General features: G+C 40.8%; 1 protein-coding gene across 5 annotated transcripts in view; it reads left to right on the forward strand.

The window, feature by feature from the left end:
• The window catches only part of SPAG9 (sperm associated antigen 9), a gene marked incomplete at both ends in the record, with an annotated part of 115738 nt that overhangs the window by 7722 nt on the left and 80508 nt on the right, over positions 1-27508 (forward strand). For 4 of the 5 annotated variants that reach the window (XM_084236187.1, XM_084236189.1, XM_084236188.1 and 1 more), the window contains 2 exons: positions 396-698; positions 26403-26523. In XM_084236187.1, coding sequence (XP_084092313.1) covers positions 396-698; positions 26403-26523 — 424 coding nt within the window. Of the gene's footprint in view, positions 1-395; positions 699-26402; positions 26524-27508 lie in introns of those variants that run through there. The other variant, XM_084236191.1, reaches the window with a different exon arrangement.

The following is a 27508-nucleotide window of genomic DNA, read 5'->3' on the forward strand; positions in this document are numbered from 1 at the left end:
CCACCCTCCTCCAGCAGTCTTGCCATTGGTGGACGCACTGTCGCGCGGCGCCCAGTGTTGACGCCATCGCCCCGCCTCCACCGGCGCACGGTGACGTTTGGCCCCGCCCCCGGCCGCGCCTGGCCTCCCGCGGGGCCCCGCCCATCAGGCCGACGCGGCGTGGGTCCCGCCCCACGGGTGACGTGTGGCGCGCGCGGCCGGGCCGCTCCGGCAGTTGGTGCAGCGGCGGTTGGGCCGAGTGCGCTCAACCCACCCCTCCCCTCCGCCGGCCCCGGCCCCCCACCCCGCCGGGCCCAGCCCCAGCCCCAGCCCTAGCCCCAGCCGGGCCCGTCCCGTGCGGGCCCGTGCCACCCCCTCGGCCGGCGACGCGCCGGGCCGCCCGCCCGCCCGCCACCATGGAGCTGGAGGACGGAGTGGTGTACCAGGAGGAGCCCGGCGGCTCCGGGGCCGTGATGTCGGAGCGGGTGTCTGGCCTGGCCGGCTCCATCTACCGCGAGTTCGAGCGGCTCATCGGGCGCTACGACGAGGAGGTGGTCAAGGAGCTGATGCCACTGGTGGTGGCCGTGCTGGAGAACCTGGACTCGGTGTTCGCGCAGGACCAGGAGCACCAGGTGGAGCTGGAGCTGCTGCGGGACGACAACGAGCAGCTCATCACCCAGTACGAGCGGGAGAAGGCGCTGCGCAAGCACGCCGAGGAGGTGAGGGCCGCGGGGAGGGCGGGGGCCGGGCCCGAGGGCGCGGGGGTCGCCGCGGGGCCCGGGAGGGGGGCGCGCCGGGCCTCCCGGGGGCGAGCCTGGCGCCGAGGCCCCCCGACCCAGCCTGGCCCCAGCCAGGACTCCCGGCGGGCGTTGGAAGCGGCGGGAGGCTTGCGAGTGTCGGGGCGAGGGGAGCGACCCGGGAGAGGCGCGGCTCGGGGAGAAAGCCACGGCCTGGCCCGAGGGCACCTGGCGCTGGCCGAGGGCTGCGGTTTGTAATGTGTCTGGTGGCCTCCTGTTTAGGGAAGTTTCCGACCACCGTAGGGTAGTCAGAAGGCGGCTCAAACTTTTACCGTGGCGGGAGGGGGCGGGGGAAGGCGCATCTAAACACTTGGGTCCTGGATCCGTAACTTCCGCTGGGTCCAGTACCTTTCCTGGGGGGTTTGCTGCTTTGGGAAGTTGGAGATCTCCCTCTTTCGGCCAGTTTCTTCTCGACGTTTTAACCCTGTTTGAGAAAGAGATTGTATTTTCTGTTTTATGTGCTTTGGTTGACACTTTGTCAACGCTTAGTCTAGCAATACTCGGTAAATAGAGAGAGTAAACAATTTAATTTTTCTGGTGTCTCACACCAAAGCATTCCTCCCTATCAGGTGGCAACCTTGGACAGTTCCCTTTAAAAGCCCTCTATTTATAAAGAGGACTGGGGGGGGGGGCAGGGTTGATGAGAGGTGTGGGTGACTGTTAGCAAAACCCTTCTCCAGTCCAAGTTTTATGGATGCACTGGACCAACTGTTAACTCTAGCACCTCAGCGGTGACCTCGCTGCCCTCGCCTCAAGTTTGTGAACCTCTTGAAGCTCTAGAGTGTGATAGGTCTTCCTTCCACTTCTTGAGACAGTCGGGGATTATAGCTTTCAGACTGCAATGGCATTATTTCTGCGGAATTTACCTAATCCAGGGGAAGTTTCCTGTTCACCTTTCTTTCCCCAGCATTTAGCATACCTGGCTAGAGAAATGACGACTGGAGGAAGCTAAATAACTAATGAAGGAAAAACATGTTATTTTTCCTAAATACTTGAAAGATGTTAGGATGTAAGATTTGTTTAGCAGCTCATTCCCTGGCATTGAATAGTATCACTATTTAAACGTTTTGCTTTGAGCCAAGTCAGATAGCTCTTTTTCTTTTTTAAACTCAGTGTAGTGATGATTGTCAGTTCTGATTTTACGAGCCATTTGTTTCAAAAGGTGGCATTGAATTTATTTGCCAAACAAAATGGACTTTGAGTTTTTGCAAGTATATAGTGAAGGAGAAATTGAAAAAATTCTGAGGATGGGTTCACTAGTTTATTAGCACTGTCTTAGAACAGAGGTCAAGTTCTACATCTGAGGAGGCATGCCATGTCTTCATACTGATAGATCCTTACCAGTGTGTGGCTCTGTATGGTAGAGACTGGGGAATTAACCACATAAACACATAGGTGAGGAACAGGGCCAGTAGTATCTACTCCCTCAGGTAAAAAAGAAATGCTTCCTTTAGCCTTAAACTCTTGTCAGTCCATGTAAACATGGGCAAAGTGCCAGGGTCACATGTGCAAAGAAACTGCCTGCCACAGGTTGCAGAATCAAAAATAAAGCTAGACTCTGGATTGTATATTAATGTAAGTAAACAACTTTGAAAATAGGTTACCCAAAGATTTTCTTTGTAATTTATACTTTTTCAGGTATGTGTGGAAGTTATTCGTATTGAAACCTTTAGGCAAAATGTCACGACTTGAGAATAGAGAACATGGATGAAATGCTAGATGAGCCAGCTCGCAGACCACAAACATAAAACCACCTTGTCAGTCTTCATGTAAGATAATAACTCAGGTTTACCCAGTACCTAGAAATTCAGTCTGTCTTAAGCCAGTATGTAGAGTGAATTCTGTGTTTAAGTTTCCATGAGTGCTTTGCGTGTGAACTTTAATACTGAGAATCAGCTTCTGCTATTATATAGCAAAAGTGCCTCAGGGTATTTACAGAAAAAACATGGAAATTGTCCATCAGCAGGGTGTAAAGTAAATTCTGAGCACCTTTGTGGAAATTTAGGAGGGTACGTAAATGGTGAGAATGTTTTTAGGAGGTGAAGTGTTATAATCTCTTGGTTGCAGGAATTCTCAGGCAGGAGTCAAAAGTTTAATTTTTACTATAATGATATTATAAAGGTTTCAATCTAAAGAACTCAGACATTTGAAAAAGTATAAATTACAAAGAATTTGACTATCTTATGCCTTTCTTTGTTTTTATTTGATTCTTTTGTGTGCAGTCTGTTTTAGTGAGTCTAAAAACAATGTAACAGGGCCTCCCTGGTGGCGCAGTGGTTGAGTGCTGGGTTGCAAAGCTGCCCGCAGCCTCTGCAGTGCCGGTTCAATCCCCGGCTGCTCCCCGGCCACCGGAGGAGGGTCCCACATGGCGCGCTGACCTCTCCTGCCGCCCGCTGCTCCCCTCAGCAGTGTACTTCGGTCCTTCTGCCTGCTCTGCTCCCCACTCTGGCTCTGGTGAATTCTCTCACCCTCCCGCACTTCTGACTGTACCCAGTGCTTGTATAAAAAAAAAAAAAAAAAAAAATCTAAAAAAAAAAAAAATAAAAACAATGTAACAAAGGAGTGACTTGAGATGGATTTGTGATCAGTTTCAAATGCTAATCAAGAAAGGGATCATTTTGGGGGGGCCTCCCTGGTGGCACAAGGGGTTGAGAACCTCCTTATGAGTCTATCTGCAGCCACTGCAGCACGAAATCAATACCCGGCCCGCCAGGGAACAACCCACATGGCGAAGCAGACCTCTCCTGTCTCACCTGCTGCTCCCTTCAGCAGCATATTTCCGTCAGTCTGCCTGTTCTCCTCCACACTCTGTCTCTGGTGATTCCTCTCAACCCCCCCCCCACCACCCCGGCATCTCTGGCCTGTGCCCCAGCTCTTGTATGCATAAAATAAAAAATAAATAAATCTTAAACAAAAAGAAATGTATCATTTTTATTGCTTTACCACTTTCCCTTTTGAACTCCCTGGTCCAGCCTTACAGCTTTCCATTCCTTAACAGAGTACCATCTGATGCCTTTGCCCATGCTATTCCCTTGGCCTAGAATGCTTTTCCCTTAGAGCTCTATCATGTCTAGCTGCTCACTTTTGGCTCAGCTAAAATCTCACAATTTCAGTGAGACCTTTCCTGTTAAGTCTATGCAGAGTTAGCCCTGTGAACCTGATTAATTTATTTGTAAATCAGTGATTTTTCAAAACAAAAATCTGTATTAAAAAATGATCTGGAAAGAAGTGTTCTGGGGAAGAATATATTAATGATTTTTATATTTTTATGTTTTTGTATTTTTGTTTGGGAAAAGTGTGATTCTTTTAAAATAGGTATGATTTGCTTTGAGTGGTTAAAAAAGAAAGAAAACTTCCCTGACAAATAGGCAAATTAAAGAACCTTTTCCCTAGAAATTTCTTCTATTCTTCCTTCCGTTCTTGTATTATAGAATCGTATAGGGGCTGAAGAGAATATCTTTTTTTTTTTTTTTAAAGATTTATTTATTTATTTTATACAAGAACAGGGTACATCCAGGCGCATCCTGGCCAGATGTGCGGGAGGGTAACAGGATTCACCAGAGACAGAGTGGGGAACAGAACAGGCAGACTGACTAAATACACTGCTGAGGGGAGCAGCAGGCGAGACAGGAGAGGTCCGCGGCGCCATGTGGGACCCTCGCCGGCAGCCTAGGATGGAACCGGCGCTGCAGAGGCTGTGGACAGCTTCACAGCATGGCGCTCAACCGCCTGCGCCACCAGGGAGGCCCTGAAGAGAATATCTTTGCTGGGAAGAAGATGTTGTAATTATGTGATTTTATGATTGCTTTTTAAGTGACTTTTTGCTTAAAAAAAATTGGGGTGATTTAATTCAGAAGTGAGAGATACTGCTAAGAATTTTCACCCAAATTGCTGTTTTATAAGAAGATTTTCATCAAGTTGCTCTCCTTGGAAGTATATGAAACTGGGGTGATAAGATTCACTGGCAAGAAAAGAAACATTGGGGCCTCCCCTGGTGGCGCAGCGGTTGAACGCTGGGCTGCCCACAGCCTCTGAAGCACTGGTTTGATCCCCGGCCTCCGGCGAGGGTCCCACATGTGCGACAAGACCTCTACTGCCTTGCCCGCTGCTGCCTTCAGCAATGTATTTCGTCAGTCTGCCTGTTCTGTTCCCTGCTCTGGCTCTGGTGAATTCTCTTACCCTCCCGTGCTTCTGACTGTACCCAGTGCTTGCATAAATAAATAAATAAATCTTAAAAAAAAGAAAAAAAGAAAAGAAACATTGATAGTCAGTGTTTTATGAATGGTGTAGTTTTCATTCACTCATAAGAATATTTTCATCAAAATTCTTGAGGAAGTTGATATGTTTGCAAAACAATTTACAAGTATAGTTAAATTCATCTCTAATAAATATTTAAAAAGGAAAATTTGAAATCTTCACTGAGATTTGTGACTTTATCAAGTGATAGGAATGAAGAGCAATTTTTCATATTTATCTCTGAGATGTGTTGTTGGTGGCTATTAAGGACTAGGAAGTTAAAAAAGGGAAATTCCACTTTTGCTTCCACATAGTTACTTGGTGCCCTTGGTACAGTGCTATTTAAATGAGTAATTCCTCTCACCCCAGCACCGCTGGCCTGTACCCCAGTTCTTGTATGCACAAATAAATAAAAAAAAAAGAATTGACTCAGGTGCTGACTTAATTTCTCTAATGGTTCAGTTAGAACAAGAGTTGGCAATTTTTGGAATGTTATTTCTTTAGTCAAACCCAAGTTTTAGAAGTCTCAAAATATATTTCAGTGCTTCATTGATTTCTGTATTACCTAAATTATTTTGCACATAATGCCAGTATCTTTAAAGACACACTTTATATTTTAAAAAGTATTTTTTTTTTTAATTTTTAAAAAATTCATTTATTTATGCATACAAGAGCCAAAGCACAGGCCAGAGGTGTGGGGGGGGGGTCAGAGGATTCACCAGAGACAGAGTGGGGAGCAGAACAGGCAGACTGACTGAAATACACTGCTGAGGGGAGCAGCAGGCGAGCCAGGAGAAGTCTGCTGCGCCATGTGGGTTGCTCCCTGTCTGGGGATCAACTGGTGCTGCAGCAGCTGCTGCTGGCTTCATGGGTTACGTCTTAACCCCTTGCGCCACCAGGGAGGCCCCTAAAAGGTATTTTCATACTTAAAAAGTTGCCATTGTTTTTTCTTACTGAACTATTTGAATAAGCCTCACACTGCCCTACTCAGACTAGATATGTCCCTGCCCTTAGTCAGTCCCTACTTCCAGACACTTCTGAGAAAAACAATGTTTGTTTTGTGTGTGTGTGTGTGTATTGTGGTGGTGGTGGTGCTGGAATTGTTGTCTTTTGAAACACTAGTTAGTAACCATTGTTTCGCTTTTTCCTTTTACCTCAAGATTTCTGAAAGTAGATATGAGATAGTATCATGTGTCCTTGCTGTAATGATATTTTTCCTGTATTTTGTAGACGTATAGAAACATTTTTACTTAAGTAAAATTACAAAAGACCATATCAAAATAGTTAAGGTACCTAACTAGATAAAGTATCACTAATCACAGGAAAGGTTGGTAGAATAAGGACTACTCACTAGACTACTGTATGTGACATTGGTTATTGAGCCAATTCTGTGCTTAATTTTTTTTCTGATTTCTTGGACTTTTTAGTTTCCCTTTTACTGCATACTGACATCATACAGAATCTTTGGTTCACAGGACAGCTGATATTAAAATCTAGCCAAATATGTATTCTTTTGTTCTGTTAACTAGTGGCTGAGTTATTTAAAAAAACAAAACAAAACAAAAAAACAAAAAAAAAAAAACCCAAAAACAACAACCCACCTTTTTTTCCCCACAATTTTATTTGTTAGGAAAACTTTAAAGAGACAGAAAAATTAAAAGAATATAGATCATCTTTATACTCATCCCTAGACTTATGCACACATACATATAACATTGAGATCCATAAAGCTGAATTAAAACTGGTTAAATTTTTTATTTGAAATTATGGCAAAAATGATATCATGGATGATTTTTCCTCTTTGAAATTTTGAGAAACAGTTGAGAAGTTGACCCTACATTTAATGTTTTCTATTGTAACTTTCTTTTAGTCTTAGATGTTTTCCAGGAGATTCCCTTGGTTTTCCTCTTATTTACCAGACCACTCTGGAGTCTTATTCATGTTAGCTTTGGTGTTTGTTGGCATTCTTTCTAAAATCCTCTTTACTTTGTGCATTGCCTAGCTGATATTAAGCATTCCCGTGGGTTCAATTATTGTTTGTTTTTATTACAAAATGTATATCTCATTCATTTGTTTAACAGATATTTACGGAATACAACTCTGTACCTAGTACTGTGCCTATTGGTGATACAGTGGTGAGAAAAGCAGAAAAGATTCTTCCCTCATGGAGCTGACAGCCTATTAGGAACTTTAAGCCAGATCCTAACATGACTGAAACAGAGTTTGTCTCTCTAGCCTTTTTTTCCCTTCTCTGTTTCCTGTTTGTGAGGGAAACCACCGTTCACCTGGCCAGAATAGTCAGCATCCTTAATTATATCTTTCATCCTCATTGCTACATTTTTTTGTTTCTAACTCTTAAATATTTCGGAAATCTCTACCCAAATTCATTTCACTGCTCTTATACAGGCCACTAGCTTCTCTTTCCTGAATCCAACTTTCATAGATTTGTAACTTTTTACCATTCACAATGTATGCTAGCATCTGGCTTATAGGAAGTACCCAGTGAATATATCTGAATAAGGGGGCTTCTCCGGTGGCACAGTGGGTTGTGAAGGTGTCCGCAGCCTTTTCAGCGCAGGTTCGATTCCTGGCAGGCCAGGGAGATCCCCACATGGTATGGCAGACCTCTCCTGTCTCGCCTGGTGCCTGTTCTGCTCCCTGCTCTGTCTGATGAATCCTCTTATTCTCACGTGCCTCTGGCCTGTACCCCAGCTCTTGTATAAATAAATAATTCTTTAAAAAAAAAAGAAAATCCTTAAAAAAATATTTCTGAATAAGTGAATGCCAACGTACCCTGTCTCATACCTCATTTTTCTGTTTACATTATTGCCAACCTACAGACTGCCCATCACAGATCTGCATAGATTGCCCCAAGATGGAAATCTGACCAGATCGTTTCCATACTTAAAGTCTTTAGGGACTCAGTCTCATGTTCCTGAAATGATTTAAGTTTCTCACATACAAGGCCTGGTAATCTGACTACCCTTTATCTCACCAGACTCATCTTTTCTTTTTTGAGCTACGCATACTGAACACTTTGTGTTGTTTCAGAAAAAGTGATCTCCCCAGACATTCTTAAAAGCTCTCTCTGTTTGGCACTGCCTTTCTCTTCTTGTATGTCTATTGTGTGGCTGGCATTATTCGTTTTTCAGGTTTCAATTCTGAAATTCCTTTTATGAATACCCAAGTATGGATTATACCCATTTTATATCTTTCCATAGCATAGTGTCCTTCGCCTCTCATAGCATTTCCAATATGATAGCAAATTAATCTTTTGCTTTAACTCCTGCACTAAACTACTAGGGTGCAGTAGGTATTGAATAGATATTTTTTGGTTGGATGGATGATGAATATGCTAAAGGTCAAATTGCTAAGTCTAACTGTTTAAAGTTCTCTTTTGTGCATTCAAGTTATTGTCCTTACTGTTGGTGCCAAGTTATGCTAAAACTTCCAAAAAGTTCTTCAGTAAGTGATTTGGCTTTTTCATGTTCAGAAATGACTTCTGAGTATTATTATTTTATATACTTTATCCATACATAGTATATATTCTATGGCCTGTGCATAGTGTATATTCTAGAAATGTTTATTTTAAAAATTGAAATATTAAATATTAAATACTAAGAACTGGAGCTACAGTCGGAAGTGTTGTAGATATTTCTTTTTTTTTTTCTTTCTTTTTTTTTTTTTTATAGAGGCATGTTTTTTATTTATTTGTTTGCTGGTTTGTTTGTTTCGTTTATACATGCACTGGGTACAGTCAGAGGCACGGGAGGGTGAGAGAATTCACCAGAGCCAGAGCGGGGAGCAGAGCAGGCAGAAGGACCGAGGTACACTGCTGAGGGGAGCAGCGGGCAGCAGGAGAGGTCTGCGCGCCATGTGGGACCCTCCTCCGGTGACCGGGGAGCAGCCGGGGATCGAACCAGCGCCGCAGAGGCCGCGGGTAGCTTCGCAACCCAACGCTCAACCGCTGCGCCACCGGGGAGGCCCAGTGTTGTAGATATTTCTGCATTTGCAGAGATTGGGCTAGGTAGTCTTGAAAGTTCTGTTAGCATCATAATTCTCTGATTATCTTAACCTTAATAATGACTTCCTATTGCATGTTTATTCATTTTAGCTGAAAATGTTTCTGAGTTACTGGTTGAGAAATAAATTTGTCTGAATAATTTTTCACACAAATGAAAGTTAAATGCCAAGATGTAATTCTAATTATGATAGATGCTTCTAATTAAGATACAGCAGTGGTATCCTACAGTAAAAAATAAAAGTGATTAGGAAACAACATTTTCTCTTGAAGAAAACATTTGCTGTGAAGAGTGATAAACATTTCTTGCATATTGAGATATATTGGTTAAAAGCCTTTGCTAGGTGGTTATGTTATAAATCAAATTTATAATTTTAATGATCAGATCCTCAATTTGAATTTTCTTTCAGCTATGTGTTGTCCTAGCTTCAGTTTTTGTTACTGCTACCAATTCAAAAACAAACACCTCTTAAAAAGTTAAATAGGGGCCATTCCTGGTGGCCTAGGAGTTAAGTCTCAGCGCTATCACCTAGGGCCTGAGTTAGATCCCGGCCAAGGAGCTAACCCACATGGTGCAACAGACCTCTCCTGACTCACCCACTGCTCCCCTCAGCAGTGTATTTCAGTCAGTCTGCCTGTTCTGTTACCCACTCTGTCTCTGGTGAATCCTCTCGCCCCCCATACCTCTAGCCCTACACCCCAGTTCTTCTATGCGGGAAGGAAAAAAAGTTAAACAGGTTGCACAGAAGTGTGGAGTCAAATAAACTGGCTTTTGTAAAACCAGAAGGGTAACTCTTTAACAAGACTATAGTTTGTGGTTCTGCTATGAAAATAGTTTACTTGAATTTGATGTGATTTGGGAAACACTGGACAGAAATTAATCTCTCATTTGTGGCTCTATTTAGTTTTAACTCTTTCAATATTTTTATGCAGAGATAGGAATTCAGTCATTTAAGTTTAACCTTCTCTAACCTGGTTGAGGTCCAGGAAAATGAACAAAGATTCTGAATAGCTAAAACAAATGTCTCAAACTCTGTGTAGTAACATTTGTGATTTTGATTTACTGAAGAAGCATTCAAAAGCAAAATACTTACCCTTATTTAAAGTAAAATATTTTCTTAACTTTCAACACAGGTCATCAACAACAGATTAAGAAGGTTTCTATTTCAGATAAATACTTACATATAACAAAAGGCAGATGTCTCTGAAACAGGATACTGAAAATTTTAAAAAGTAATGAGTGAATGGGCCTCCCCTGGTGGCGCAGGTGGTTGAGCGCAGTGCTGTGAAGCTGTCTGTACCCTCTGCAGCGCTGGTTCGATCCCGGCCGGCTGGCAAGGGTTCCACATGGCGCTGCAGACCTCTCCTGTCACACTCGCTGCTCCCCTCAGCAGTGTATTTCGTCACTCTGCCGGTTCTGTTCCCCGCTCTGTCTCTGGTGAATCCTCTCACCCTCCCACGCATCTGGCCTGTACCCCAGTTCTTATATAAATAAATAAATAAATCTTTAAAAAAAAATAATGATTGAAATGGCCAATAGCAAAGGCAATAGAGTAAGACTGCCTTAGTTCAAGTCTTAGCTCAGTTACTTCCTAGCCGTGTATCATGGACTGGTTTCTTAAGACATGCTTCAGTTTTTTCACTGTAAATGGGGATAATAATAGTGACAACTTTATAGGGTTATGAGGATTAGAAAAGAAAAATAAGCTTTCAAAGCTCCAATCATTTGGTTAATATATACTAAATGTTACCTAAATGTCTGAGATCTACCTGCCTAATTATCCATCCCATCTATTCATTTATAAAATAAATGTTGATTGAACACTTTGGGGGTGGGGAGGATAAGAATAAATAGTACAGGCTCCTGCCCTTGAGGATCTCATAATCTAGTGGTGGAGGCTAATGTAAATAACTGGGGCAGCCTTAGGTAAGCATTCTAGACAGGTATGTACCAAGTGCTAAATTTTTTTTTTAATAAATTTTATTTTTATATTCCCCATGCAATTGCAGTCCCCTTATTTTGACCCCAATACCTCCCCTCCCCACCCCCCACCCCTCATAGAGTGTCTCTGGTTCATAGTTTTTTGTTAATTTTGATTTTCACTTTCTTATAGTTATTCATTTTCCTGGTCCCTTATTTAAGTTTTCTAGATTCCTGCTATGAGTGAGACCATCTGGTATTTTTCTTTTTCTTTCTGGCTTATTTCACTGAGCATGATCCCTTCCAGCGCCATCCATGTTGCTGCAAATTGCATGTGTTTATCTTTTTTGAATGCTGAGTAATATTCCATGGTGTATATGTACCACATCTTCTTGATCCAGTCATCTATTTTTGTGCATTTGGGCTGTTTCCAAAGCTTAGCTATTGTAAACAGTGCTGCTATAAACATAGGGGTGCAGGTGCTCTTTGGAATTGATGTGTCTGTGTCCTTTGGATAAATACCTAGGAGTGGAATTGCTGGATCATATGGAAGCTCTATGTTTAGTAGGTCCAGAAATCTCCACACAGCTCTCCATAGTGGTTGGACCAGTTTGCACTCCCACCAGCAGTGCAGGAGAGTTCCTTTTTCTCCGCAACCTCGCCAACATTTGTTGTTGCTAGTTTTTTTAATATGTGCCATTCTCACTGGTGTAAGATGGTATCTCATGGTAGTTTTGATTTGCATTTCCCTGATTTCAAGTGATGTTGAACATTTTTTCATATGCCTGTTGGCCATTTTCATTTCCTCTTCAGAGAAGTTTCTTTTCAGATCTTCTGCCCATTTTTTGACTGGATTATTTTCTTTGTTGTTGTTGAGTCTCATCAGCTCTTTGCAGATTTTTGTGATCAGTCCTTTCCAAGTGCTAAAATTTTTTTTGTAAGATTTATTTATACATACAAGGACTGGGGTATAAGCCAGAGGTGCAAGCCTGGGCATGGGGTGGAGGGTGGGGAGAGAGGATTCACCAGAGACTGAGTGGGGAGCAGAAGAGGTGGATTAACTGAAATACACTGCTGAGGGGAGCAGTGGGCAGGACAGGAGAGGTCTGCGCCATGTGGGCCAGCTCCCTGACTGGGGATGGAACTTGTGCCATGCTGCGGATAGCTTCATAGTGGTAAGACTTAACCCCTTGTGCCACCAGGGAAGCCCTCTAAGTGTTCTTTATGAAACTGTTGTGAATGAATTGTTTCCTTAGTTTCATTTTGATTGTTTTAGTGCAAATGTTTAGAAATACATGCCACTTGATTTTTGCATATGATTTTTTTGTCTGCAGCTATGCTGAATTCTTTACTTCTAATAGATTTTTTTGGATGGGTTCCTTAATTTTTTTCAATATGCAATGTCTTATCACCAAGAAGTAGAGGGAGTTACACTTTTTTGTTTCTAATCTGGATGGCTTTTACTTCATTTTCTTGCTTAATTGCCCTTATTGGAAACTACAGTACAATATTGAAAAAATTAGCAAGGTGAAATTCTTGCCTTGTTCCTGATTTATAAATTTGGAAATTTATAAATCAAATTTATAAATCAGATTTATAAATTCAGTTGGTTTTGAGTTTTTATGGATGCTCTTAATCAGATTGAGTTAATTCTCTTCTATTCCTCATTTGTGGAGTGTTATACTTTTATATTATGGTGTAACTTGATTTTATTTTTCACTTATGTTTTAGACATCTTTCCTTGTTTGTAATGGTTTGGTTAGAACACAACCACCTGAACATACCTGAAAGGGGGAGATCCTACACTTAAACACAAAGAGGTAAAACAATGTTAACTTAAAAAAAAAAAAAAAAGAACTGAGTACATAACCACAGTTAGGCAGAGGTTAATTAGGAATTGGTTTGAAGCCTCAAGGGGAGTTTGAAAGTTAGGACCCATTCTTTATTCAGCTGTCTTTTCTGATTTTTCATTACAGTATGAGGTACTCCTTACTGACCACCTGGAAGAGCATTTCCAAAATAATCAATTCTTCAAACGCTATCATCCCTATACCCACAGGTGTGTCAGACTGGACCTGTATATTTGGGAGAAATCTCTCAGGGTATTTGTGATAACTGCCTCACTTTTCCTTCAATCCCAAAATGGAGAACTGTTGCTTAAGACTTAAGACTTAAATAAACATTTACTAGAAGCACACGACTTTCTTCATTCTTTAAAAAAAAAAAACAAAACAAAGCACACAAAATAATAGAAATGATGTAAAAAATATCTACCTACCCATGACCCAGAGTAAAATATCAGCTATTTTTATTTATTTATTTATTTATTTTAAAAAAAAAAAGATTTATTTATTTATTTATACAAGCACTGGGCACAGTCAGAAGCGCGGGAGGGTGAGAGAATTCACCAGAGCCAGAGCGGGGAGCAGAGCAGGCAGAAGGACTGAAGTACACTGCTGAGGGGAGCAGCGGGCGGCAGGAGAGGTCTGCGCACCATGCGGGACCCTCCTCTGGTGGCCGGGGAGCAGCCGGGAATCGAACCGACGCTGCAGAGGCCGCGGCCAGCTTCTCAACCCAGCGCTCAACCGCTGTGCCACCGGGGAGGCCCTAGCTATTTATTTTTACTTAACATGTTTAAGTAAAAGATAAAGAACATTAACAATAAGTGTAAAATTACCTTTTGGGAAGAAAGTGATATAGAAAGGAAAACAAAGGTTACTTCTGAATTTGGGGTATATTCAAGTTGCTGTTTTTAGACATTTGCTATAGATTGGCATACCTGTAAACCATGTACAGTATTAATTTCGGATTTATTTTGGGGATAATTTTTCCCCTTATGTCGTATTTTCATAATTTTCCCTCAATACATTTTCATATTTTTTATTAGCTTTTTTAAAAAAGATTTATTTATTTATGCATACAAGAGCTGAGGCATAGGCCAAAGATGCAAGAAATGAGAGGATCCACCAGAGACAGAGTGGGGAACAGAACAGGCAGACTGACTGAAATACACTGCTGAGGGGAGCAGCGGGCAAGACAGGAGAGGTCTGCCTTGCCATGTGGGTTTCTCCCTGGCTGGCCAGGAATCGAACTCATGCTGCAGAGGCTGCCAGATTGCTTCATCATGCAGTGCTTAACCCCTTGCGCCACCAGGGAGGCCCTTTATTATTTTTTTTTCAAGATTTATTTATATATGCATACAAGAACTGGGGTACAGGCCAGAGGTGTGTGGGGTGAGAGGATTTACCAGAGACAGATTGGGGAGCAGAACAGGCAGATGGACTGAAATACACTGCTGAGGGGAGCAGCAGGCAAGTCAGGAGAGGTCTGCTGCACCATGTGGGTAGCTCCCTGGCCGGGGATCAAACTTGAGTTACAGTGGCTGTAGATAGCTTCGTAGATTGCATCTTAACCCCTTGCACCACCAGGGAGGCCTTATTAGCTGTTTTTTTAAAGATTTATTTTTATTTCTGCATTAAAGAGCTGGGGTGTAGGCCAGAGTTGCAGGGCGGGCAGCGGAGGGAGGAAGTGAAAGGATTCACCAGAGACAGAGTAGGGAGCAGAACAGGCAGATTTATTGAAATACTGCTGAGGGGAGTAGCAGTCGAGACAGGAGAAGTCTGCTGGGCCATGTGGGTTAGCTTCCTGGCCAGGAATGGAGCTCATGCTGCAGTGGCTGGCGGTAGCTTGATAGCGCTGAGACTTTAACCCCTGTGCCACCTGGGAGAGCCCATTTTCTTATAATTTTGCAGTTTGCTTTGTTTACTCATTTATTTTTTTAGATCTGTCCATGATGATACATACATGTGATATCTGGTTTATTTGTTTTAACTGCTCTGTATTCCATGATATGACTTTACCTTTGTCCATTTTCCTGTTAATGAAAATTTTAAGTTATTTCCTGTATTTATTGCACAGTAACATTCAGCGCATATGCAAGAACTTCTCAGATATATATACTTGGGAAATAAGATGCCAGGCTTTGGGATATGTATTCGTAAACATATATATTTACAAATATATATCTGTAAACTGAAGTTGCTGGTCAAAAGGGGTATAGTGATTTATATTCCCACCAATAGTGTATTAGTGTTGTTTCTCTGTATCCTTGCCTACAGTTGATGCTATCAGTTTTTATAGTTTCTGTTGCCAACCTGATGTATGTAAAACAACCTGTTTCAATTTGTATTTCTCAGATCACTAGTGTGGTTAAACATATTTTCTTACTTTTATTGATGATTCTGCTATTCTGTAAATTTCCTGTTCAATTTCATTTATTCATAACTGGCAACAGCCTGTATCTGGATAGATCTAAATTATACTTTACAGTGGCTTTATAGTATTCCATTATATAATCATGAGAGACAGTGGATGTAAAGGACTGGAGAAGCAATCTGTAGTTTAAAGGAGACCCAAGAGACATATCCAGAATGCAGCATTTGGACTTTGTTTGCATCCTTATAAACCAACCAGGAAAATCTGAATAGTGACTATTCTCTATTATTTTGCTAAGAATTGGGAAATGGTGGTATTCCTTCAGCATTTATTAGCTAAACTTTGTTATAAAGGAGAACTTCCCTACCATTAACTACTTGGCTACCTTAAGGTATAGTTTGTACAAGAAAGACAGGATAAGTGCTTGATTTTTCAATTCATAATTTTATAAATTTCAAGAGTTTTTCCTTGTTCTTGTTAACCCCCTATCCCCACCTCTTTTTAAAAATAGAATACTATTCTGGTTACATGGATGCAATGACTTCTTTGGTATCTGAGTATATTAATTACAGTTTTCATTGGTTCCCTGCTTTGTTTCTTCAGAGTTCCACTTTTTTCCTGATAGTTTTGGTTTCTCTCTTTCAGGATGGAGCTTCAAGTGTCTGATAACCTTTAATTATTCCTTCATGTTTTGAGAGTGAGACACTAAAAAGGCAGGGCCAGAAGCTTTGTGTTCCTTGATGTAGTTTATTGCCTTTTGGAAACCCAGATTTCAGATCCCATGGCTTTTTCTCAGCAGCATTTGAATTTTCTGTAGACAGACTAGAGTGGCAGATAAGCCTAGTTATTATGGGAATCTCAGTGCTACAGTTTGGTATACAGATTTGGGGCAAGTAGGGCTAACTGGCTGCTTTGGTTTGGTGCTGCGGACCTATTAGGGATATTTAGAGTTCCAGCCATCTCTCCTGTTTATAGCCCCACTCTCACCCTCACGTCAATTCTCTCACTAATTATATACTTTTCATAGTATGATTCTATCATAATTTACTTTTTGACTGTCTATTAATGGACATTTAAGTTATCTTTCAGCTTTGAGCTGTTTTGCAGATGTTCAACGAATATCCTTGTAGATGCTTTTATGTATATTTATTTGCTTTTTAATGATAGGAAGTTCTTATTAGAAAATTTGTCATGTTAACTTAAAATACACTAATAATTCTATGCCACGTTTTTTTCTTTATTAATATTTTTACTGTGGAAATAGCCAAATATTAAACTAGAGTGAATAGGATAGTGAAATCCCCTGTAATTATCACCCAACTTCAAGTAATCAGTATCCAGTCATATTATTTCACCTGTATGTCCCCCTCATCATCTCCATCATAATTTTAAAGCACATCAAAGCCTATACATCACTGTATCTCTAAGGTAGTTTAAAAAAAAAAGGTAGTTTAACAACTAAAATAAAATAATAAATAAAATTAAAATAAATAAAATAAAGGTAGTTTAAAAAATAAACCATCCTTACACTTAAAAGTTATAAATGGTTGTGCCTTAATATTTTATCAGTATTCACATTTTCCCTGTTGTCTCATAAATGCAGTTTTCTAATTGATTGTTTCTATCAGAATTGAAATAAGATAGGGGCCTCCCTGGTGGCGCAAGGGGTTAAGCAACGCACTATGAGAGTTCGATCCCCAGCCGGCCAGGGAGCAATCCAATTGGCGCAGTAGACCTCTCCTGTCTTGCCCGCTGCTCCCCTCAGCAGTGTATTTCATTCAGTCTGCCTGTTCTGTTCCCTACTCGGTCTCTGGTGAATCTTCTCATCCTCTGCGCCTCTGGCCTGTACCCCAGCTCTTGTGTGCATAAATAAGTAAATCTTTAAAATTAAAAAAAAAAGAATTGAAATAAGATAGTCCACATATTTACACTTGATTTAGTATGTCTCTTAAGTTTCTTTTAATCTGTAACAGTTCTACTTTTTTTTTTTTAAGATTTTATTTATCTATGCATATAAGAGCTAGGGTACAAGCCAGGGGTGCGGGGGCAGGGGTGAGAGGACCCACCAGAGACAGAGTGGGAAACAGAATAGGCAGATTGGCCAAAGTACACTGCTGAGGGGGGAAGTGGGCGAGCCATAAGAGGTCTGCTGTGCCACGTGGGTTGCTCCCTGGCTAGCCGAGGATCAAACTTGCACTGCAGAGGCTATGAACAGCTTCATAAGCTGTCCTAACCCCTTGCGCCACCAAGGAGGCCCCAACAGTTCTACTTTTTTTTTATCCCTGCTGCTGTCTCTTATAACCCCTTGTTCCTTTCTCCCTCCTCCTCCCTCTTAACCTTAGAACCCTCACTTCATCTATTAATGTCTGCTAGTTTTTGAATTTTATGTTACTAACATCCAGTATTTGTCTTTATCATTCTGACTTGCTTTACTACGCATCATTCCCTCTAATTCCTTCCATTTTGCTGTAACTGGAAACATTTCATTTTTTCTTATGACTGAATAGTATTCCATAGTGTGGAATATCTCATCTTCTTGACGCAATCATATTTCGAGAGGCATTTAGGCTGCTTTCATGTCCTAGCTACTGTAAATAGTGCTGCAATAAACATTGTAGAACACATAATTTTTGCATTGATGGTTTCATAGTCTTTAGATAGATGCCTAAAAGTGGGATTGCTGGATTTTACAGTAGTTCCATTTTTAATTATTTAAGGTAAATCCAGATTGCTTTCAATAATGGTTGTACCAGTTTATATGCCCACCAACAGTGCAATAGTGTTTCTCTTTTCTCTGCATCTTTCCAGCACTTATGTTACTGGTTTTTTTTAATATGCGCCAGTCTCTCTGTGTGAGATGGTATCCCATTGTGTGTCTGTGTGTGTATAAAATAGATGGTTTGTGGATAGTTTCACTTTTTTTTCTGACTTGGATTCCCTTTATTTCCTTTTTTTGTCTGATAGTTCTGTCCAAAACCTCTAATAACTAAGTTAAACAGAAATGGTGACAGTGACATCCCTCTCTTGTTCTTGATCTTCTAGCTTGAATATTTCACCATTAAATATCATGTTCGATGTTGGTTTATAATATATAGCTTTATTTAGGTAGTTTCTTTCTAGTCCCATCTCTCTTAGAGTGTTTTTCGTAAATGGGGTACTAAATCCCAGGTGCTTTCTCTGCATCAATATAATTTTTACCTTCTGTTAATAATGTACAACATTGATTGACATATATTAAACCATCTCTTTCCCTCCCCCCCCTTTTTTTAAAAAAAAGATTTATTTATTTATTTATTTATACAAGCACTGGGTACAGTCAGAAGCGCGGGAGGGTGAGAGAATTCACCAGAGCCAGAGCGGGGAATATAACAGGCAGACTGACGAAGTACACTGCTGAGGGGAGCAGCGGGCGTCAGGAGAGGTCTGCGCCCCATGTGGGACCCTCACCTGCAGCCAGAGATTGAACCTGCGCTGCAGGGACTGCGGGCACAGGCTGCCGGCAGCTTCACAGCCCAGAGCTCAACTGCTGCACCACCAGGGAAGGCCCTCTTTCCCTCCCCTTTGCTGTTTATTTTGAAAAATACTAAATCATTTGTGTTAGAAAATTTTCCACATTTTGATGGGGGCGGCGGGCAGAAATCACTTCCCTTAATACAGTCTGTCCCTCTTATTTCTTAAAATATACCGCATTGGACAATGGTTACATTTAACTGAACTGAACTGATTTTAACAATAATTATTTAAAGTAATGAAAATATTTTCTGGGCCTCCCTGGTGGTGCATGGGGTTAAGATGCAGCACTATGAAGATATCTGCAGCCACTGCAGCACCAGTTCAATCCCCAGGCAGGGAGCGACACACATAGTGCAGCAGACCTCTCCTGTCTCACCTGCTGCACCCCTCAGCAGTGTATTTCAGTCAGTCTGCCTGTTCTGCTCCCCACTCTGTCTCTGGTGAATCCTCTCATGCCAGCACCCCAGCTTTTGTATGCATAAATAAATAAATCTTTAAAAAAAGAAAGAAAATATTTTCCTTCTCCCATTTTGCAATATAAATGAAGGGAAGTTAATATCTTTGTGGATTAGTAAATAGCCTTTTATTTGGTGGTATTTTTAGATAACTACTGTAGTCAAGTTTGCTAAATTAAGGGTTTAAAAAATTACTTTGGATTCTTGCATCTTTACTTCAATAAACTGCTACAATCTCTGTGGATACATATATTTTTAAACTTTGGGAGCTTTCCTTTTCAAAGTATTCATTTGTTTTTCTCCAGAACAGTGGGTAAAACAGCCCCTATAAGCCATCTGGACTCAAAAGCATCTTCGCTTCATCACAGAGCTTATTCTTTAGATCCTGACATAAGTCTGTATTGTCCACTGATTTTTTTTTTTAAACAGTGTCCAGTTGCTCCCAGGAGAGTTCTTTGTGAAGTTACATCAATGTTGTTGATCAATTCATTATTGAGAGAGGGGGGAAAGGGCATTTAGTGAAGAAGTGTTTGTCATTCATGCATACATACATTGTGGGCTCTGACTCCCTTCTCCAAAACTTAGGGGAAAAAGTATGCATGTGAGAGGCAGAGAGAATACAAAGCAGTGGATGGCGTGGGTGGCTGGAGTTGTGCACTCTATGCCCACATACCTGAGAGAGCTGATAAACTCTCCTATGTTGGGGGCGTGCATCTGGCCTGTACCCCAGCATTTGTATAAATAAAATAAATGTTTAAAAAAAAAAGACAATATATAACCAGACAATATGTAACCAGAGCTTTCTAGGGGTAGGCTGGTTTTGTAATTTGAAAAACAGCTCCCACCCACCTTGATTTTAATACTGCTTTATCCCATCATTTGCTAAGTACAGTGGAAGGTGACCAACTTTGTAAAGGTATAGCACTAGCAGGAAGCTAAATCATATAAAATTAATTATGAGTGATCATAGACTTCTTATGAACATTCATTTATTTCTTTTTTCCTTCCAATTGTCCCTGGTTAGGGTAAAGCATCAAATCCTATTGACTTTGCATAAAAATACTATTATGCAAATTATAGTAATAAAAGTAAACCTCTTTGTTTTGGTAACTCTTTGTTGTTAACACCTTTAAAATATGGAAAGAACAGAGTCTCCAGAAGGACTCTGTTTTGCATAGTCTTTTTACAAACTTTGGAATGGATCCACTTCTGTATCCTATCCTGAAATGCATCATCACTCTTGAATTTTATCTTTGAACTTCACAGATCTGTCATGGCTATAGCATAATTATACATAATAAAAATGGAATTATCCCTTCACACTGATTAGAAAAATGTGCATAATCATTTTTTGGTGAAACAATGTTTGATATGTCAAGTTTTCCAAGATGAATTAAGGTTCATGTTTACCTCTTTGACCACCATTGAAAATATATAGGCCCCGGGCCTCCCAGGTGGCGCAGGTGGTTGAGCATAGTGCTGTGAAGCTGTCCGCAGCCTCTGCAGCGCTGGTTCGATCACGGCTGGCTGGCAAGAATCCCACATGGTGCGCCAGACCTCTCCTGTCTCGCCCGCTGCTCCCCTCAGCAGTGTGCTTCGTCAGTCTGCCTGTTCTGTTCCCTGCTCTGTCTCTGGTGAATCCTCTCACCCTCCCGTGTATCTGGCCTGTACCCCAGCATTTGTATAAATAAAAATAAATGTTAAAAAAAAAGACAATATATAGGCCCATAGTTTGTATTGCTCTCCTTCTTGAAATTATTTTGAAATATATAAATAACTCATGCTTGTTGTAAATAATAAAAGCAACTTCAGACTACTTAAGGGTAAGGATATTAAAAAAGATAACACCACTAATCAACAGTCATTACTAGCATTTCAATTTATGCTTCCACACTTTTCTTTGCCTGTCCATTTTTTCTACCTGTTTATCAAAGTAGGAATAGTATATATAACATCTTATATGAAAGTCCTTAAAGAATGTGTGAGAAAGGGCCTCCCCAGTGGCGCAGCGGTTGAACGCTGGGCTGCAAAGCTGCCCGCAGCTTCTGCAGCGCTGATTCGATCCCTGGTTGTTCCCCGGCCACCGGAGGAGGGTCCCACATGGCGCGCAGACCTCTCCTGCCGCCCGCTGCTCCCCTCAGCAGTGTACTTCAGTCCTTCTGCCTGCTCTGCTCCCCGCTCTGGCTCTGGTGAATTCTCTCACCCTCCCGCGCTTCTGACTGTACCCAGTGCTTGCATAAATAAATAAACGAATAAATGAATAAATGAATAAATAAATCTAAAAAAAAAGAATGTGTGAGAAAAATAACACTTTTCATACATTCTTTAAGGATTTTGATACATGTTGCTGACCTTCACGTGGGTTGTGCCCAGTTATACTCCAAATAATGAAATAACTTACAAATAAATATTACATATGTGATTGAATACCTCACAGGCAGCAAACTTTATTTATTTATTTAAAGACGATTTATTTATTTATGCATACAAGAGCTGGGGCAAAGGCCAGAGGCGTGGTGGGGGGTGTGTGCGAGAAGATTCACCCGAGACAGAGTGGGGAACAGAACAGGCAGATTGACCAAAGTACACTGCTGAGGAGAGTAGCAGGTGAGCCAGGAGAGTTCTGCTGCGCTATGTGGGTCGCCTCCCTGGCCGGGGATCAAACTCTTGCTGCAGTGGCTGTGGATAGCTTCATAGGTTGTGTCTTAACCCTTGCGCCACCAGGGAGGCCCTCAGGTAGCTAACTTTAATATTAAAATTCAATGTTATTATATTAGCCACGCCACCATCTGTTTATCCTAGATAAGTGAAACCATTATCCCTATCATTGGTCAAGCAAGAAATTTAGACTTTTTCCTCACCTTTCCTTCTTTCTTTTTCTTTGTATTCTTTCAGTCACTAGTCCTGTTTGTTTTCTTTTTTAACCTCCAGATATCTTGAATTATTCCCCTCCTCTCCATGCTTACTGCACTGCTTATAATAATCATCTCATTTGGACTAACACGGTAATCCTTGTATCGCCCTTCAAATATTATCAAAATCGGGCCTCCCCGGTGGCGCAGCGGTTGAGCGCTGGGTTGCCAAGCTGCCCGCAGCCTCTGCAGCGCCGGTTCAATCCCTGGCTGCTCCCTGGCCACCGGAGGAGGGTCCCGCATGGCGTGCAGACCTCTCCTGCCACCCGCTGCTCCCCTCAGCAGCGTACTTCGGTCCTTCTGCCTGCTCTGCTCCCTGCTCTGGCTCTGGTGAATTCTCTCACCCTCCCACGCTTCAGACTGTACCCAGTGGTTGTATAAATAAATAAATAAATAAATAAATCTTTTTTAAAAAAAATTATCAAAATCCCCATCTCCCCGCTTGAATTCCTCTTATTCTCAAAGATTGAACTTTTCAAAGCATTAGTGGAGTTCAGATACTTCATATGATCCAGTTTCTTCAAGGCCCTGTATTATTATGATTTGGCCGGTGTCTATTTTGTTTATTTAAAGATAGTGGTGTGTGTGTGTGTGGAGTTGTGGGGTAAGAAGATTCACCAGAGACAGAGTGGGGAGCAGAACAGGTGGATCTACTGAGATACACAGCTGAGGGTAGTGCAGGTAAGTCAGGAAAGGTCTGCTGTGCCATGTGGGTTAGCTCCCTGACTGGGATCAAACTCATGCTGCAGTGGCTATGGATAGCTTCATAGTGCTGAGACCTAACCCCTTGTGCCACCAGGGAGGCCCTGGTGTCAAATAGCCTCATCTCAGGCTATTCTCTCTGCCATATCTCTCAGCTTGTCCATTCTTTTGGAGCCCCTCTTTGCATGATGGACTTTTATTTATGCTTCAGGGCTCAGTCTAAATGTATTAGTCCTTGAGTCTCTCATATCTGATATCTTGTATTATTTCAAGTGTACTTAGGATGACATTGTAGTTATAGTGTGTGTGTGTGAACTTGGAGCATGCAATTTTTAAGTCTTTTGTATTTAGGGTTTGAAATGTTAACTTCTCATTTTGCAAAGTCTTTAAGAATCAACTCATAGGTAAACCTGAGATTGAATTGTATACTAAGCTTGTGCTGTTATCCCCCATTGGGATCACTTAGGTAGCAACAGAGATATCAGACATCCCTTATCAGCATGAACATCACATTCAGTGACTTGAATCATTTGAGATCTTTGCAAATCCAACTTTTGGCAGTCACCTATGTTTTATGTCTATTTTCTTTTTTTTTTTTTAAAGATCTATTTATTTATTTATACAAGCATTGGGTACAGTCAGAAGCCGGGGAGGGTGAGAGAATTCACCAGAGCCAGAGCGGGGAGCAGAGCAGGCAGAAGGACCGAAGTACACTGCTGAGGGGAGCAGCGGGCGGCAGGAGAGGTCTGTGCGCCATGTGGGACCCTCCTCTGGTGGCCGGGGAGCAGCCGGGGATTGAACCGATGCTGCAGAGGCTGCGGGCAGCTTCGAAACCCAGCGCTCAACCGCTGCGCCACCTGGGAGGCCCTATTTTCTTCTACCAAATTTCAAACAATAGAACATAGGGACCAGGCTTGTCTGTGACCGACTACATTCCCACCATTGGAACAACACGGCTTCCAGTCGTGTGTTGAAAGGATGGATTAATGAAGGCTTTCTTATTTGCCTACTTATTCCCTTTGGGAGTCAGAGAAGAAATTCCCAACTTCTTATTTGGCTAATGGTTTTCCCTTTATATCATCTACTCCATGAGGATGCCCAGTGAGAAGTTTGTGTGTTAAAATTGAAATTACTTACAGTGCCCTGGATGATCTGCTAACATGCCTTACAGAACTGAAGGCATATTTGTTTTTGTTTTGTACTAGTGATTGGCATTTTAAATGAGGGTGGCAGCTGTATATTCCAAATCAAGATTTATTATCCATTTAAAATTGGGATTTTCAAGAGCAAAGAGAATTCTTAAGATTTATTTAAAAAATTATAATTTTTATAAATGTAGAAAATTAGACTTCTTACAGAACTTGAAATTGCACTGAGATTGAATGCATGGTTCTTTTTCTCCATACAGAAAGGAGAAGTTCCCTAAGGAAGCTAGTGTGTGCTGACAAAAAACAGTGTAAAAGGTCCATTGCAGTGACTGAAAAGTTTCAGAATGGATACAGTAGATAATTGAAAAAAAAAATCATATTAAAAGCAAGATGTCTAAGTTTTTTTGTGAATTACACATTTTTCTATATGGATTTCAATTATTTAGTCTGGAAATTCAACTAGTTTATTTTTTCATTAATTTAACAAATATTTGGGCCTCCTTGTTGGCCTAGCAGCTAAGTCTCAGCACTATTACTTCTATGGCCTGAGTTCTATACCCGGCCAGGGAGCTTACCCACATATGGTGCAGCAGACCTCTCCTGTCTTACCTGCTGCTCCCATTAGCAGTGTATTTCAGTAACGCTGCTTGTTCTGCTCTCTACTCTTTTGTCTCTGGTGAATTCTGTCACCCCCTGTACCTCAGGCCTGTACACCACTTCTTCTACACAATAAATAAAAATAAACAAAAAACAACAACAAAATATTTGAGCACTTGCTATGTGCCATCATTCTTTACTTGGAGAATACAGCAAATAAAACAAATAAAATTCCTTACCCTTGTGGAACCTACATTCTAGTGAGAAAAGGCATATAATAAATACGATTAATTGCTCAGGTATATAGTATGTTAGATGAAGATAAGTGCTGTAGTGGGGAAAAAGGCAGATAAGGAGTGGGTATTATAGTTTAAATAAAATGAGGAAGGAAAGTTTTAGTAAGAAGGTTATAATTGAACGAAGATGTTAAGTGAGGAACAAACCATTTAGATATCTGGAAGATGAGAATTTCAGACAGTAGGAAACAAAAGTAAATGCTGGGAGTGTTGAAAGAATTTCAAGGAGACTTGAATCAGAGGTAGGTAAGGGAGTCGGGGAAGAAGAGTAGTAGGGAATGATGTCAAAGAAGTAAGAAAATGGTAGATTATGTAAGTCTCTGGAGGCTTGTATAAGGATCTTGAGAGAATCTAAGCAGTAAGAAGATTTTGAACAGAAGAATAAACTGCTTTCCCTTACTGTGATATTGAGAATGCATTGTAGAGAGGCAAGAGTAGAAGTAAGTAGTCTGATTAGGAAGCTTTTGCTATTGCAGCGCTCCAGGCAGTGGATAAAAGTGGCACAGAACGGATGGTTGTAGAGAGAATGAAAATGGTAGATTTGCTCATAGATTGAATATTGGTATTAGAGAAAGAGGAGAGCCAAAATTGACTTCAAAGTGTTAGACATGAGCAGTTGACTGTCATAATTTAATGAGCTAGGTAAAATCAAGAGGAAGAGCAAGTTTTGACAGGTTAGGTTTGTTAGATATTCAAATGAAAGGTGTCCAGTAGGCATTAAGACATACAAATCTGAAATTGAGATCTGGGCTAGAGACTGGCTAGAAATACAGCAGTTGTCAAACATACTAGTATTTAAAACCATGAAACTGGATGATATCACCAAGGAATAAGCAGATAAGAATACTACAAGGAAAGCACTGGCAAGGACTGAGCTTGCCTGTGTTAAGTTGAGGGGGAAAGGAGGGACAACAAAGAAGACCAAGAAGGAGCAAATAGTAAAGAAAACACTAAACAAGGAAAAGATCTAGAAACCAAATGAAAATAACAAGGAGTTTTAGGGAGTGAGTAATCAGTTGTCAAATGATGCTGATAGAACAATTAAGATGAAGACTGAGATTTAATAGTTAGCTATAAGACTATATATAATTTTATCTCAATAAATTTAATTAGATTTGATTGGTAGAGATATTTCTAGCACATGCTTGTTTAAATTCATAATTGAGGCAATCTAGGAGACTGTCCATTAAGCAAATCCTTTAACAAATATTTATTCGTTACATTGTTTTCTATCTGTTGTACATATTATATATAAAGTCACGTAAAAAATTGGGTCTTGAACTCGTACGAACATGCTAGTGTCCAGTTAAAAGATTTATATAGTTGGAGTTGGATATAAATATTTCCTTTGGAATGCCTGTTATATGAAGTGGAAACACTTTCATAAACAAACTATTTTTGTCATCTTTTTCCTTTCCTTTTGTTTGGAGGTTTTAAAACTCAGTTTTATAAGAATTGACTTAGACTAAAAATCAACCCTCAAGTCATGATTCTGAGATCTTCCAAGTTAATGCTTAATTGTGCTTAATTTGTAATACCAAGAAACACTGGAGTTGAAAATGTTAGAAAGATTTCATTTCTCTAATGAAAATAATATTTTTTTTTGTCAGAAATTTATTGAATTTGAAGACTCTCAAGAACAGGAAAAAAAGGATTTACAGACCAGAGTGGAATCTTTAGAATCTCAAACAAGACAACTTGAACTCAAAGCAAAGAACTATGCTGACCAGAGTAAGTAAAAATACCTCTCCTCATGAGTGCACACTAAAGAATGGGTTCTAACAGTGTAATGACCCGTTCTGATACTTAACTAGGGTTTCAAATATGTGCTTGGAATTTTCACCCAGTCTCAAGAGTGAGATCTGGGAGCTAGATTTAGTTCTTCTTAGTTAACATTTTTTCATAGTACTCATAGCTGCAGAAATGACTGAATCACAGATACATATGAGAAGCTTCAATTTAGCTCTTAACCTTTGTAGTTTGCATTATGCTATATCTGTCATGCAGGATTCTTGGCAGGGTACATGGATCATGCTAATTGATCAAGTACCCAAAGTGTCATTGGTTTCTGTATTGCTTTGAAATTTAAAACTGTAAGAGAAACTCTGACTTTGAAGCATCTATAAAAAAAATTGTGAATTCTCTTTTTGTTCTAGTCGAAAACCAAGAGCATTATTTAGGGAAATAATTTGATTTTCCACAAATTTCATTTTTCATATACCTTTATATATATTAGTAGTAGTAGTAGTATTGTTATTTATATTTATGCATACAAGAACCCCCAGAGGTACGGGGGGCAGGGCCCCAGGGTGAGAGGATTCACCAGAGAGAGTGGGGAGCAGAACAGGTAGATCCACTGAAATACACTGCTGAGGAGAGCACTGGGTGAGGTAGGGGAGGTTTACTGTGCCACGCGGGCTAGCCCCCTGGCTGGCCGGAGATCAAACTTGTGCTGCGGTGGCTGGTGACAGCCCAACAGCGCTGTGCCTTTAACCCCTACACCTCCAGGGAGGCCCCCTATATATATTATTCTTGATTCAAAAATAATTATTATTTCAAGCCCCAAGGAAAGTTTTCCCTCTTTGGCTAATGAAACAGAATGTAATTAAGTCAAATTTAGAAAAAGAAATGGTGGGAAACTTCCTGGCCTGTTTTCCTGTTGGATGCAGGCAATCGTAGAGCTCTCCAGTTTTCTATTCTAGCATTGTAAATTTTC

This window comes from Talpa europaea (assembly GCF_964194135.1).
Source record: "Talpa europaea genome assembly, chromosome: 7".
Taxonomy (NCBI): domain Eukaryota; kingdom Metazoa; phylum Chordata; class Mammalia; order Eulipotyphla; family Talpidae; genus Talpa; species Talpa europaea.